General features: G+C 50.0%; 1 protein-coding gene across 1 annotated transcript in view; it reads right to left on the reverse strand.

The window, feature by feature from the left end:
• Positions 1 to 14480, reverse strand: part of CRISPLD2 (cysteine rich secretory protein LCCL domain containing 2) — a 63293-nt gene that overhangs the window by 18321 nt on the left and 30492 nt on the right. The window contains exons 7-13 of the mRNA XM_035024670.1: positions 13498 to 13641; positions 12057 to 12117; positions 9273 to 9339; positions 8683 to 8813; positions 6614 to 6657; positions 4397 to 4469; positions 1931 to 2006 (exon numbers count right to left, since the gene is read on the reverse strand). Coding sequence (XP_034880561.1) covers positions 1931 to 2006; positions 4397 to 4469; positions 6614 to 6657; positions 8683 to 8813; positions 9273 to 9339; positions 12057 to 12117; positions 13498 to 13641 — 596 coding nt within the window. The remainder of the gene's footprint in view (positions 1 to 1930; positions 2007 to 4396; positions 4470 to 6613; positions 6658 to 8682; positions 8814 to 9272; positions 9340 to 12056; positions 12118 to 13497; positions 13642 to 14480) is intronic.

Raw genomic sequence — 14480 nt, forward strand, 5'->3', positions numbered from 1 at the left:
CCACTCCCCCTGCTTGTGTTCCCTCTCTCGCTGTGTCTCTCTCTGTCAAATAAATAAAATCTTAAAAAAAAATCCTAGTGAAATAAGTTAAAGACTGCACACAGGTCTTCACTTCCATGCCCACTCACATCAGTATAATTTTGAGTGCAGGTACATTCAAGTAAGGAAGAACAGGGCAGGGAAAGAACAGAACCTAAAGTAAGACATAACCCTCATGGCATCTCACCTTGGCTATGTATTAGCTGTGTGTTTTGGGGGCAGGTTATTCTAAGCCTCACTTTGTTTTCCTATAAGACGGGGACAACAACACCTGAAATGGTGTTCTTAAAGAATGTAAAAGATAGTAAAATATAGTTTTATATTATTGTTAATTCTTATCAAGTTCTCCTTGCATTTCTACCTTTTAAAAAAAACTTTATATGTTTAGCTGCTACGTTGTTTGGTGCATACAGATGTGATCTCATACCTTCATAAACTTTTTATGCCATTCCACAATGAATGGTGGTGTCCCATTCAGCATGTTTAACCTTAAATTCCACTTTATCAGATTGCAATATTGCCACTGCTGCTGTATTGTTTCTCTGTATTTTGCTAGAATCACTTGGCCTATCCCTTTATTTTTAAGTCATTTTAAAATCAAAGTTTGGCTCAAACATTTAGTTTAACAATTGGTATACAATATTTTACTCCATTAAGCTTTTAAAACTCAATTTTGGCTGAATGGCTTCTGAGAAGAAAAAGACTCACTTAAAGAGGAAAGAAAAAAGATGGGGGAGAAAAAAGGTTAGGGGCGCCTGGGTGGCTCAGTCGTTAAGCGTCTGCCTTCGGCTCAGGTCATGATCCCAGGGTCCTGGGATCGAGCCCCGCATCGGGCTCCCTGCTCCACGGGAAGCCTGCTTCTCCCTCTCCCACTCCCCTTGCTTGTGTCCCCTCTCTCGCTGTGTCTCTCTCTGTCAAATAAATAAATAAAATCTTTAAAAAAAAAAAAAAAAAGGTTAGCCATGAGGGTTGCTTTGACTTTACAGAACTTAGTGACCTCAGATTTATAGGAATCTGGAACAAATGAAGCAGATGGAGACAAAGACGGTGGTGGTGGGTGGGAGAGAACAATTAAAATGAAGATGGAAAAAACCTGAGTAAAAATGTTAGCTGGGGATGGGTGATGCTGATCTAATCAGGAGATGTTAGGTCTCGAAGATTCCTTGGACTAGAAAATCCCAGCTGGCTCATTCTACAGAGAGGTAAGCAACTTGGCAAGAAGACCACACAGCCTGGTGGACAGGGCTGTGACCACATTCCCATCTTTTGGGACACCATGCCCCTTCACCCTGGGCAACTGGAGGGAACAGACTATGTTCTGGAAGATTCACTCAGAAAAATCAGGCTAAAGCTTCCTTGCTAAAGTTAGTAAGGAAATGTGGAAGAACAGACTCCAGTGTGATAAGAGTGGTTATGAACAAGTCGTCAATTAGCGTAATTTGTATTTCCTTCTGTGTGCTTTTAGCTAAGTGGGGACATAGCCAAAAAAGAAATGCAGTGAGTAGAGTGGACCAGTTCTTTAAATGTATCAGGAGAGCTGGAAAGATGATTAAATAGCTGGGGAAATGAAGTGTTAAGTATGTGGTACCTAAAAGCCTTCACATTAAAAATGCGCATGAATGGGGAAGCAGGATTCCATTTACCCAACCATGAAAACATTTGCTAATGACGAGGTCCACCTGCATCCGCATCCACAAGCACACACCAGTGCAAGTACTAATGCGTCTACACATGGGGAAACTAGGGCAGGGGTCGCAGAAAGAAGTGATCTAAATTTAGCTCAAAGCACAGGAATGAGATCTCAGGTGTCTGGTACCCAGACCTTGGAACGTGATTTCTGAGGTCTGAGCATGCTTTGAGAGGTGGTCACTGAAAATGCCGGCATACTTACATCTGCATAGATGTTAGTTCCAAACACAGGAGCCCAGTAGGATGGCTCGTCTCTGCAGTGTGCTGGACAGTGAACTCTGGAAAACCAGAAACATGTGTGTGATGGTTATGATCAGCAGAAGACAAAAGTTCTTGAGAAGCAGCTGGCCTTCCCTATTTGAATTTCAAGATTTAACTACTTTCATGGGAAAGGAAACTACCACACAGTTTACTCTTTAAGAAAAAAAAACATACCTCTCCCACCCTAGCAGTGGTACAGATATTGTCCCTCTTCGTAATCAGTGCATATAGAATTTTCAAACTCCGTACAAAGGAGACATGCAGAAATAACAAGGTGAAAGAGAATAAATATGTCAGAGAGATGAATATGGGATTGTAAGAGATTGTACCTCTGGTTCTTGAGTGTTGGCCAATTCATATCATGGGTACATTATGGAAATTATAATCAATAGACTTTGTTAGAGGCCACTTTCCTGTGTAAGGGAGGAAAGGGTGGAGGGCCCTCACCTCAGTGAGTCAAACTATTCCAGGGACGGGGCACTGATAACCTGAGGCGGAAGGGGTTAGATCACCACTGGTCAGTCACCACATCCCCGCCGTAGGCATAGAGGAGGAGGAAAGCACCTCAAACTGGAAATGGGTGGGCCCTAGCTGGTGTGAGAGATTCAAACCGGGAAAAAGCATGAACTTCACTTAAGAAAAGGTTTTTTGGGGCGCCTGGGTGGCTCAGATGGTTAAGCGTCTGCCTTCGGCTCAGGTCATGATCCCGGGATCCTGGGATCGAGCCCCACATCGGGCTCCTGGCTCAGCGGGGAGCCTGCTTCTCCCTCTGCCTCTCTCCCTGCTCATGCTCTCTCTCTCTACCTCTGTTTCTCAAATGAATAAATAAAATCTTTAAAAAAAAGAAAAAAGAAAAGGTTTTTTGCCTTTATCTGGAATAGTACACCATGTTACTGGAACCAAGATGGCAGCCGGAAACCATCTGGCCCTAAGACAGACAGGATTCTGGCAGGGAAGCGAGCTCAGACAAAGGCATTGGGAAGTTAAAACAGTCTGGGGGTGGGCAGGAGGGGATAAGGGTGGGCGGAGAGGAGGAGGATGTCTGCATGAGATTTTAAAAAAGAATCTGGGCAAGAAAATCCTTTCCTACTTTTTTGAGAATGGCAGGTCAGAAACCTGTATTTTCTATACTTGCAGTATGTCAAGTTTTTGTTGTTCATTTGTGTTTTCTGACGTAATTTCCTTCTGCTTCTCTTTAAGATTTGGGTTAGCTATTTAATATTTAATAAAAGGTTGTTATCCCTGATTGAACATTCAAAGGGGATCAGCGTGGTGGTGGTGGTGGAAGTGGGAGCCGTGAGAAAGCCCCAAGAGAAATGTGAGCCACAGAGGGGAGGAGCCGGTGTCCCCGCCCAGGGTCTTGTCCCTCACTGGCACCCTCCTGGGGCTCTTCCTTGCTCACATCTTGCGGGTGTCCACATGTTAGTTTTAAGGTCAGTCTGTAGGAAAATCCATAGGCCTCGAGGCCCAGGAGAAGGGTTCACAGCTTCCAAGAGGGCCTAACAGGTACTTGAGAGGCAGATGTTACCAAATGTCACTTTACGTCATGATGCATCATCCTCCAAAAATCAGCCAATTAATGTTGGGTAGACGCATGTAAGACCTTCTCCTCAGACAGACTGTGGTCCGTGCACAGAGCAGAACCCCGCAGGGCCACAAGAGGGAAGGCACCAGCGACGGGCTCGCAGCACCGATGATCTCAGAAGCATTACACGGAGGGCAAGAAGCCAGACACAAAAGTCTACACCCTACGACGGCTCCGTTTACGTGAGATGCTAGAAAATTATAGTGACGGCACGCAGACCAGCGGCTGGCAGGGATGTGGGCGAGAGGTGGAGGGAGAGGGGTGACTCAAGGCAACTTTCTGGCAGGACGGACACTCGATTGTGGTGGTGGCGGCCTGACGGGTTGTGTGTGTCAAGACACATCGAATTGTACACTTACAATGGCTGGATTTTATCGTGTGCAAGTTACACCTCAGAAAAGCTGGGGCACAATGAGCCGGTTCTAACGTGACCCAGAGAAGATGCCGCAGATGGGGCACAAGAATCAAGGAGCTGCTTTAAAGGGGACAAATGGCACCATGAAGCTATTACGGGGATGCCCCGCTGGGCCACTCCCCGAGACTCAGATCCCAGTGGTCTGGGCGGGGGCCCCGGGAATCTGACCTATTGATGCCCCTCAGACACTCCCACCCCACAGCCAGGGTTGAGAACCAGAGATCGAGGGAGAGGTCCAGCGGGTGTGTGGTTCTGAGCACAAAGCGGTCGGTTTTCGGAGTGTCCGCACAAAGGGGCCGCACCTAGAACTCGGTTGTGCTTCGCCGCATGACATGACCCCCAACTCAGCACGATGCCTCCTTCTCCCCACCCCTCTGTTTGCAGAGCCAGATGCCAGTGAGCCTTACCTGGGGCAGTGGGTCCCCGCCTTCTCGAACGGGCAGAGCTGAGCAACAGTGGTGTAGCAGTCCAGGTCCTGCACTGGGGACAGGAACATGGCAGGAAACGGTCAGGTCGTTGGCAAGCCTGGGTCTCAGGCCTCCAACCTGTGAGACGGCCCTTCGGACAAGCAGGTCCTCGGGGCTCATGGGATCCTTGAACGGAGGTGGGATGAGAAGCCAGCAGGTGCCGAGCCCTGGCGCCGCGGGCACCTGACCTCCGGGCCCTCAAGGGATGAGAAGCCCCATGGCCTGAGTGTGTCTACAACTCAGGAATGTTATCACCCTCAGTAGTTTCTCCACGGGACCAATGATACCTTTTATTTGCTCCCCTACCTTCTCCTCATGGCAAGTATTATTCTAATTATACAGAAGAGGAAGCAGAGGCCCAAAGGCCGGAGACCACCCTGGGTCTGCACGGGACATGGCGGGAGGCTGGGTTTCTGATGTCGGGTCTAGAGCTCTTCTTCAAGGTCACTTGTTTTTAACAACAGAGGTAAGAAAGTGGCTCTAATCCTGGCCACCTGTGGTCTCTGAGAGCATGTCCTCAGCTAGTCCAGGGCTTGGCAAACTTTTCCTAAAGGGCCAGAGGCTAAATATTTCTGGTTTTGTGGCCCTATGGACTATGTTGCAACTACTCAACTCTGCTGTCGTAGCAGAAACCAGCTAACAAGGACGTGTAAATGAATGGGTGCAACTATGTGCCAGTAAAACTTTATTTACAAAGACAGACGGCAGGAAGGATTTGCCCCTGAGGGTGATCGTTTTCGACAACCCCTGGTCCAGCCTATCATTTGGATGGGCCAGGGATCTATGTAGCAATCCAACGAAGGGGATTGGTTCTGTATACCATGGGACGCTATACAATGGAAGGCAGGGGAGGTCATTAAAATTAGGTTGAGAACACCACTTAAAGGCACAGAAGTATCTTCCTGATACATTATTATTTTTTTTAAAAAATCCAGTGACCAAATTTACGTAATTCTGTTTCAATTTTTAAAAGTGTATCAATGGGGGCGCCTGGGTGGCTCAGTCGTTAAGCGTCTGCCTTCGGCTCAGGTCATGATCCCGGGGTCCTGGGATCGAGCCCCGTATCGGGCTCCCTGCTCAGCGGGAAGCCTGCTTCTCCCTCTCCCACTCCCCCTGCTTGTGTTCCCTCTCTCGCTGTGTCTCTCTCTGTCAAATAAATAAATAAAATCTTTAAAAAAAAAAAAAAGTGTATCAATGTATTACCAGTACAAATACTGTTAATCATAGGGAAAATAAACTACAAAGGTATCCACCAAAATGTTCACAATGTTATCTCTGAGTGGTGGAATCTGGGCCAAATCCCTTTTTTTTTTTTTTAATGCTTCTTTGTATTTTTAAATTATCTGGAATAAATAGGCATTATTTTTGTAAAATGGAAAAAAAGCTGCTACATGTTTTTATAAAGACATCTAACTAGATATTCTTGCATCCAGGGCCTATGACGACAAGAACTGCTTTCCCAAAGGAAAGGAAGGGTCTGTAGGTCAATTTCCTGAGGAAGGGGCTGGACAGGGTCCCCCCGCATCTCCGCTTGCCTGAAACTTCCAGTCAAGTGCCAAGTCTGGGCAACCAGAATTCACAGCTCCACCTCTGCTTATAGGATGCTCTCCCATGGATGCACCCCACCCTGCCAAATGAATATGCCCTAGGCAATAGGCAAATACATAGGCAATATAAAATACAGGCAATAGAAAAACTAGGCCAGAGATGGCAAGTATGTGCCACAGGCTTCCTCATGTTTCCCTTTGATGTTCATGGCTGACATTACTGGTCTACCAAGCCCTGTTTCCTGATGAGCCAAGAATGGGGCTTCAGCACCCTTCTCAACACAGGGCTAGTGTCGACCAGTAGAAAGGGACTCTCCCTATCAGGTACTCTAGACCCAGGCATTAGTATTTCTGTGACACTCAGCTGGGAGCCCTGGTCCTGTTTCTGGTGTAGCAATTTAGGGCCAATATCAAGTTCAGATATGTTTAGAAAGTAGTTAAAGAATTGACTTCGTCGGGAACCCCTTTAAAAAACCTTTATAGTGCTGAGAATAGCAATATTAACAGGCATCAAACACATTCAATCAATAGCTAAGGAAAATGAAACCTCCAGGGAAACCCAAGGTAACCTGTGTATTACGATCACATAAAAAATGACTGGCCAGCTTACCTTTTACTTTTGATACCACGAATGAGCTGGAAGGCTTGTATTTGCTGGAAAAGAAAACATGAGGTAAATGCAAACATCATTTCTAAAAGTTCAAGATTGCTCTTGCGTTTTATTTTCAGCCTCAGCTTTATATTTTCCTACTCATTTCCCATCAGGCTGAAAGCCCATTCCAGAGTGGGGCTTGTTAACCTTCTCTGTGCCAAGAACCCCTCTGGCAGGCTGGGGAAGCCTATGGACCCCTTCTCAGAATAATGACTTTAAAATGCATACAATAAATTTAAAAGATAAACAGGGATCCAGTTATTAGTGACACTGATATCCAAGTATTAAAATTACTTTGCAATAGCTGTGGTTCCTTGTGAATGCAGTAAACACACGATCGGGAGGCGAGTCTTCTAACCACTATCCTTTCAGGGTAATGATGGCAGAAACCGTGTTTTCAGATGTCTGCAGCAACGAGATTTCTCCCAGTGAGAGAGTCACTGGCCCTGCTAATGCTACTCTGGTTTGGGGCCAACATTCATACCGGCAGGAAATACTACATTTCAATTAGAGGTTAGAGAAAATAAAGCTTCGATTTGCTTTGTTTCAATGTTTGCAGACTCCCTAAAACGCGAAGAACCCTGCTCCAGATACAAAGTTGGCCGCTGGGAGGGCCCAGAAGCGGTTCCAGGACAAGCGTGTCAGGCCATGCGGGGCCCAGACCCCGCCAGCCCGCTGAGCCCTTGGTGCCCATGCTGAGCCTTGCGTGGCCCGCGTTAGGTCACTCGGCCTCCGAGAATATGTTCTTTGCTTCCGTTTAGACTTCCTTGCTCGTGTTTACACAACCCCCGAGTCCCTAGCTAAGATGAAGAGGGAATTTTGCAAGACCTCTTGAAGAAGCAGGCCTTTCAAAGGGGAATGACTCATGTGGTTTCTGAAATGTCCTGAGTGGAGCTCCTTGGAACACACGCAGGGGCTCTGGTCACCGTGGTCCTTGCTGCAGACCCTGGGATGGGCACTGACACAGGGAAGCTCTCTTGAGGCCATGCACCATGGCCCAAGGCTGTAGGGAGCGGAGGCAGGGTCCCCAGTGTCCCTGCTGGGCTGGGCACTAGATTCTGGATGGGGCGGGGGCTCCTGGGCATGGGGGCGGCGCACGTTCTCAGGTCTCTGGGTAACAGAGCTTTCCTAGCAATGGCGGGAGAGTTGCATCATGTAAAAAACTGGCTGGCGGTAGCTCTGTGGACTAGCTGGGTGTCAGCCCTGGGTCCTACCAGGGCCCTCTTTAACAAGTGAGGTGCTGCACCCAGAAGGGATGAAGAAACTGCCCCAAGGTCATGGGCGTGGCGGGGGGCGGGGTTAGTGAGAAGAGAGCCAGGTCTCTTTGGCCACCGTTGGGCTCCATGCTCCCTGGTTCCTTCATGCCTCCCACGCTACAGAGAGACCACGACGTGGCCTCCCCCACCGCTCCCCAGAAAGTCAGGATGGGGAGGACGGCCTGCCCTGCATCCATCTGCAGACCTTACCCGAAAAACAGAATCTTGCCAAAAAAAAAAAAAAAAGTCAATATATTAAAAAAATGAAAAGCCTCATTCTCCAGAAAGAAAAAAATGCTCATCAAGAATAAACCTATAGGGCGCCTGGGTGGCTCAGTTGGTTAAGCGACTGCCTTCGGCTCAGGTCATGATCCTGGAGTCCCGGGATCGAGTCCCGCGTCGGGCTCCCCGCTCAGCGGGGAGTCTGCCGGTCCCTCTGACTCTCCTCCCTCTCATGTGCTCTCTCTCTCTCTCTCTCAAATAAATAAATAAAATCTTTAAAAAAAAAAAAAAGAATAAACCTATAAACTTAAGGATGGGAAGAAAAGCAAGGGTCAAAACTCGGCCCAAATGAAACACAGGAAAACCCACTCAAGGGAGAGATGGTAAATCGTCTGCGGGGGATAAATTCTGAGCTATGGAGTTAAGTTCATCTTTATAGTTTTTTTCCCCTGCTTCTTTATATTGTTTGGTGCTTTTCGAAATTTTGACAATAGTTTCATAACCAGAAAAAAAAAAGTATTAAGGAATCCTTCATCCCAGAGTAGTTACCTCAAAGACTCCACGCCATTCCTCTCAGACCTGACGAAGAAGGGGACCTTCCCGTTCCTGGTGACGTCCACCAAGCCACCTTTGCCGTCCAGGATTCCGTAGTGAATGGCGGCCCGGCATATGCTGGACGACTGGGGGCAGGGAGCGGGGGACCATAAGTACATCTGAATTCATCTTTGTTCAGGCTTCTTTTGAAACGACCGGGGTGTTTGTCCTCAACCCACAAAAAGCCGAGACGTCTGGCCAAATCTCACCCCACTTCTGACTCACCTTTCCCTAGAACATGTCTTTGTTCCCGGGGTTGCTTATCTCAGAAAACTCATCCAAGGGGCCTTACAAACTAAGAGCAGTGACAAACAGCCATTTCTCCCCATCCAGTGGAGCATGTTAACGCTCTGTCTAGGACGGAGACTGACCTTCACGAGGGTGAGCCCCAGGTCCCCAAAGTGGCTTTACTAGTCTGTGCGCCCAGAGATAGGCGCGGATTGGCTCTGGGACTGAAGGGTGGAAAGAAAATCCCGTCGTGTGAAAACCCCCAGCCTCCCTTACAAATTACAAGTGCACGACAGGCGTCCACACAGGGCACTTACACTTTCATAGAACAGAGTTCCGAAGACCTTTGCCTTGCTGTCCAGGCAGCCTGCAGGGCACTGGTACCTGATGGAGGAGAAAGCAGACGGTTTTCAGAGGTGAACGTGGTGAGGGAATCTCACCAGGAATTCATCCGAGTTCATCTCCTTCAAGAGCTCTACTATTACATCAGAGAGAAGCTTTGGTGACGCAAAATCCACGGTGTCCAAGCAAGTCGCGATTTACCCAGGCTAGAGTTCACACCAACACCATTTCAGATTCAACCTGACCTTCTTTTCCCGTGTTTAAGATTCGTGTTGAAGGCAGAGATACGAAACGAAGGACAATTCACAGAAGAAAAGTGGCTTTAAAGGCACCAAAAAAAAAAAAAAAAAATCCTCAAACATCCTTCATCAAAGAGCATACAACTTGAAAGAAGATGCCTCTTCCTAGGTGTCGAACTGCAAGGGTTTTTTTTTTTTTTTTAAAGATTTTATTGATTTATCTGACAGAGAGAGACACAGCGAGAGAGGGAACACAAGCAGGGGGAGTGGGAGAGGGAGAAGGAGAAGCAGGCTTCCCGCCGAACAGGGAGCCTGATGCAGGGCTCGATCCCAGGACCCTGGGATCATGACCTGAGCCGAAGGCAGATGCTTAACGACTGAGCCACCCAGGCGCCCCCCTTTTTTTTTTTTTTAAATAGAATAAAATCCAATGATGATGCTCCTGCCCATGAAATGCATAAATTAATCTTTCCAGAAAGCCTTAAAAATTCATATCCTCCCGTTCTTGAACTTTCCTTGTGAGCGTATAACCCAAGCCAGAGGTTGGAAAGTCAGACCCATGTGTTATTCCAAGTGCTTATAATCGTGAAAAACTAGAAATAAGCTAGCACTATCAAAGGAATCTCCCTTAGAAATGAAGTCTTTGAAAAATATTTGACTTTGGGGGCCCCTGGGTGGCTCAGTTGTTAAGTGTCTGCCTTTGGCTCAGGTCACGATCCAAGGGTCCTGGGATCGAGCCCCGCATTGGGCTCCCTGCTCAGCGGAGAGCCTGCTTCTCCCTCTCCCACTCCCCCTGCCTGTGTTCCCTCTCTCGCTGTGTCTCTCTCTGTCAAATAAATAAAACCTTTAAAAAAAAAAATATTTGACTTTGGAAAATCTTAAATGAAAACCATCACGCACAACCCCACAGTGCACAGAAAGCACAAGGGAAGGGACTACATCAAATTGCCACGGATATCAAGGAGATGCCGGGACATTTATTTATCTATTTTTCCTTTAAACTTTGGTGGTAGTGTTGTTTTCCTGAATTACTTACCATGAACAAGAATACCTTTTAAAGTCAGTGGGGGGAAACAGGCCCAGTAAATATTATTTTATTTATGGGCTGCCTTCGAGGAGACAGGCTGTGGACATGCTTGAGTCTGCAGGTGGGGGAGTTACAGGTCTTGACTAGAGGCCTCGAATAGTCCTTCTCCCTGCTTGCGGGGGGTCCCAGCTACCCCCGACTCTGGAACTTTCTCAGTGCTATCTGATGGATGTTCTCCGAGCCTTATAATTTCTTCCCACTGACTGCTCAGGGGTGATGCTCTCCTCTCCAGCTTATAGTACAGAAATACAGAAAGGCATGTCATCACGACGGGACCACTCTGCGTTCCAGATGCCCTGGAGCCGTGCACGGGGACAGGTAAGCCACCACCCCTCGGTGCCACATGTTGCTGATCTCACCAATAAGCTGGCTGCTTTTTACTTCTGCAGTACATGCCGGCCAGCTGCTTGTGGGATGCGCCAGCCCTCGAGCGACCTCAGCCCGGGTCCCTCCAAGTCAGCTTCTGGACACTCCTGCCAGGGTCCAAGGGGGGCGCTCTCCCTGCAAACCAAATTCCAATGCCCCGTGGCATGAAGTGGGAGCTGCTACCTTCTCTTGTAAATAGCACGGTTCACCTTTAGAGGAAAGGCTCCCAGAAGGCGGAGGAAGAGGAGTAAGGACCGCTCTCTACCGCGGACATGGTTTTCCGACCGTGAGCCCGAGGCTCTGCGTGAGGCCACCGTACATGTTGGCCCTCTGCTGCCGGAAAGAGCAGCCTAGCAGCTGCCCGGCCAAAACCAAACCCTCCCTTCTTGGCAACCATTCTGCAACGTCTGAACGGACAATGCTGAGTGGGTCCATCAGCGAGCTGACCTCCTTCGACTACCAGGGAACACCCGGGCAGGTCTTCCTCCAGCTTTGGGAAGATCAGGTTATACAGTGGGCCCGCCCTAACGTCCCCTGCACAGCACCCTGGGCCACTCTGTGACCCTCTCCACACACACCTCGTGAGGTCTCTATGTCTACAGCATCCATGATTCGGGCCCCTCCTCCCCACTGGGGACGAAATACTCAACTGCAATATATGTCCAGGCCAACTCCCTAGTCAAAGGTTACTACTACCTGGGGGTGATTTTACCCCTCCAGGACGGGGGGGGGGCAATTTCTGGCACCATTTTTAGTCATCACAGCTGGAGGTGGGAGTGCTCCTGGCATCCAGTGGGTTGAGGCCCGAATTCTGCCGCTCAGTACCCTCCAGGGCACAGAACAGCCCCACCACCGAGAATCATCCGGCCCTAAGTGTCAGGAGCGCCGAGGTTCCGAAGCCCTGCTCTGGGCTGAGAGACACAGATCACCTTCGTGGGCCAAGCTCTTAATAAATGGTGGCAGTTGGAGGGACCTTGGAGACATCACGGTCAGTCTAACTTAAGATCCGACCCACAACCCACAGCAGGCCCTTCAAAGGCGCCAGAGGGGCCCAGCCCAGAACTTACCTGTTGCACGTGGACCCTTTGCACTTGTCCTTCATCTTGGTGTCACATCGGACAACTTGGGCTAGGAGAGAAGTTCAAGAACGCATGTCACACAAACAGGGGATCGGTCTGAGGTAAAAGATACCAGCCCGCACTCCGACGAACTTTCCGGAACATCCTGGAATCCATGTCATAACCTGAGCGGAAGCACTGCCCAATGGCTGCAGGCATCAGCTGCAAGGTTCGAATCCCAGATCCGGCCCTTCAGAGTAGCCATGTGACCTTGGATGTGTGCCTTCCCCTCCTCTGAGGTTCAGGGGAGCAGTAGGGACAAGTGTCGTGGGTGCTCTTTCTGTGAGCATTCACTGAGAAAGTCAGTGTGGCCTTGGAAGGGGGCCTGGCCCACACCACATGCCCCGAAGCCCCAGAGGGTTCCCGAAGGCTGGGACTCACAGGCCTTCTCCAGCCAAGAAGAGTTCTGTCGAGCTCTCCTTGTTTGTTTCCTAGTGACACATCAGAATCTTGGCATAGCGTTACGGTTTGATAGAGTGACACTGTCAGGCCCACGAGGACAGAGACTGGTCAGGCAGGGCAGGGACAGAGCAGCCCAAAAAACTAGGGGGGGGGCGCTGTGGAGAAACACGAGCATGAGCTCGGCCTTGCTTGGGATGGGGGAGCCCTGTTTTATGCTATTGGAGGCTCAGGGGACACGGAGAATCCCAGGCGGACAGCCCAGGCCTGTGTTGTGCCCATACAAAAATGCCCCCCGGAGCCCCGAGCCTTCCATAAAGGGACTACATCGGGGACATGGAACACTGCGCTCCAGCTGGGGCAGGTGAGGGCAGAAAGAAGGAAGCTGCGAGGTGAGCGTGCGTGTAGGGCAGGGGAAAGCCAGGTGCGGGGTGAGCACAACATTCTGCATCTGGGGGCCTCCAGGAGCCTCGAGGGGCACCGTGATGAGGAGCTCGGAGCTGATACTGGGTGGCCCCCACGACTGCACATGATCCTCACAGCAACCCCACATGGGCCTTATTGCCCCCTTGTATGGATGAGCAAACCAAGTCTCACAGAGGCCAGTGGGGGTCCGAGTCACCAGCCAGTATGTGGTGAAGAAGAGCCAGAGCCCACCAGAGCCGGCCCCGGGGATGCTCGTCCCACTGGAACCTCCAGAGGAACCCAGTTTTAGCCCAGGCCCCCTTTGAAAGACACTAATCTTGGGCTAACCTTGAAATGCTGCCGGGGGGCAGGGGGGAGAATGCCACCCAAGCACCACTCCTATGATGCTTGCTTTGGAAATGACTTAAAAATACCATTTAAAAAAAAATGTCTTAGGGCTGTGCTTTTGCAGTTACCCACCCCCAACCCCATTCCCCACTGTTTGCTGACCTGGAGACCTCTCAGGCCTCCCCCCAGCCCCCCCAGCAGAGGCAGCCCGAGGGCAGAGGACGGAGCCCCGACTCACTCATGTAGGTCACCGCGGGTGCTTTCTTGGGCTTCGTGGGTCTGACCACCCTCGGCTGGACCCAGACGTGCTTCTCATCGGGAATGGGAGCCACCTCCACCTCATTCATCTCGTCTGTTTCGGGTTTGGGGCTGTACGTCTCCTCTTAAGAGTGCAGAGGGCGAAAAAGAGAACACGGTGAAGGGAGGATTCAACAGAAATGCACTTTACGGGGAAAACGGCAACTGGGCAAGTGGACTGGCTTGAGGTTCACGGTCACAAAGGGTCGGTTCAGTGGCAGAGAGAAAGTTACACTTCAGAGCAGGGCCGGCCAGGGGGAGTCCTACAGCCAAGGCGAGGCGGCCGGGCTCTCTGCACGCCGTGTTTGCCTTGGACCCAGGAGCAGCCGGGCCGACCGGAGGCGCAAACCCCAGGGCCGCACCCGGGTGATCACAGAGGCTTCTCGTCCCTCCTCCCGCACGCCACCACCTGCCCAAGGAAGCGGCTTCGGGAGGCTGCCTCACCCTCTGACCCCAACCTAGCACTGTCTGCCCTGAGGTCCCTCTGGCCCCCAGTATTCACTGGGGGAGGGGTCTTCCTCAGTCCGATGACCCGCATCAGTGTCCTTGGACCACGCTGCGCCCGGGCGCCGGGCACACTCTGCTCCCTTCTGCACCCCTGTGAGTCATCGCTCAACCAAGCCAACACCTTTCTCTGCCCTGAAGCTTCGCTGCCCAACGTGTACAACCAGCCAAAGACCCAACTCCGGGTTAAAAACAGAGTTACTCCATCGGGTCCCAGTATGTTTCCCACCCCCAGTATTATCTCTTCTCCAACCGTGACCACAACCCCCAGGTTTAACCCATGTTAATTAACCAAACAAATTCCATTTCTCATGAGCATCAGGACATCTTCCAGTTTTTCTCCTGAGAGACACCTGTGGGAGCTCATCAGAACCCACCTGTAGGCCATCAGGGTACCCAACTGTAAATTCAGCCAACGCA

This window comes from Mirounga leonina, unplaced genomic scaffold, assembly GCF_011800145.1.
Source record: "Mirounga leonina isolate KUSES-001 unplaced genomic scaffold, KU_Mleo_1.0 Mir_180, whole genome shotgun sequence".
NCBI classification, from domain to species: Eukaryota; Metazoa; Chordata; class Mammalia; order Carnivora; family Phocidae; genus Mirounga; species Mirounga leonina.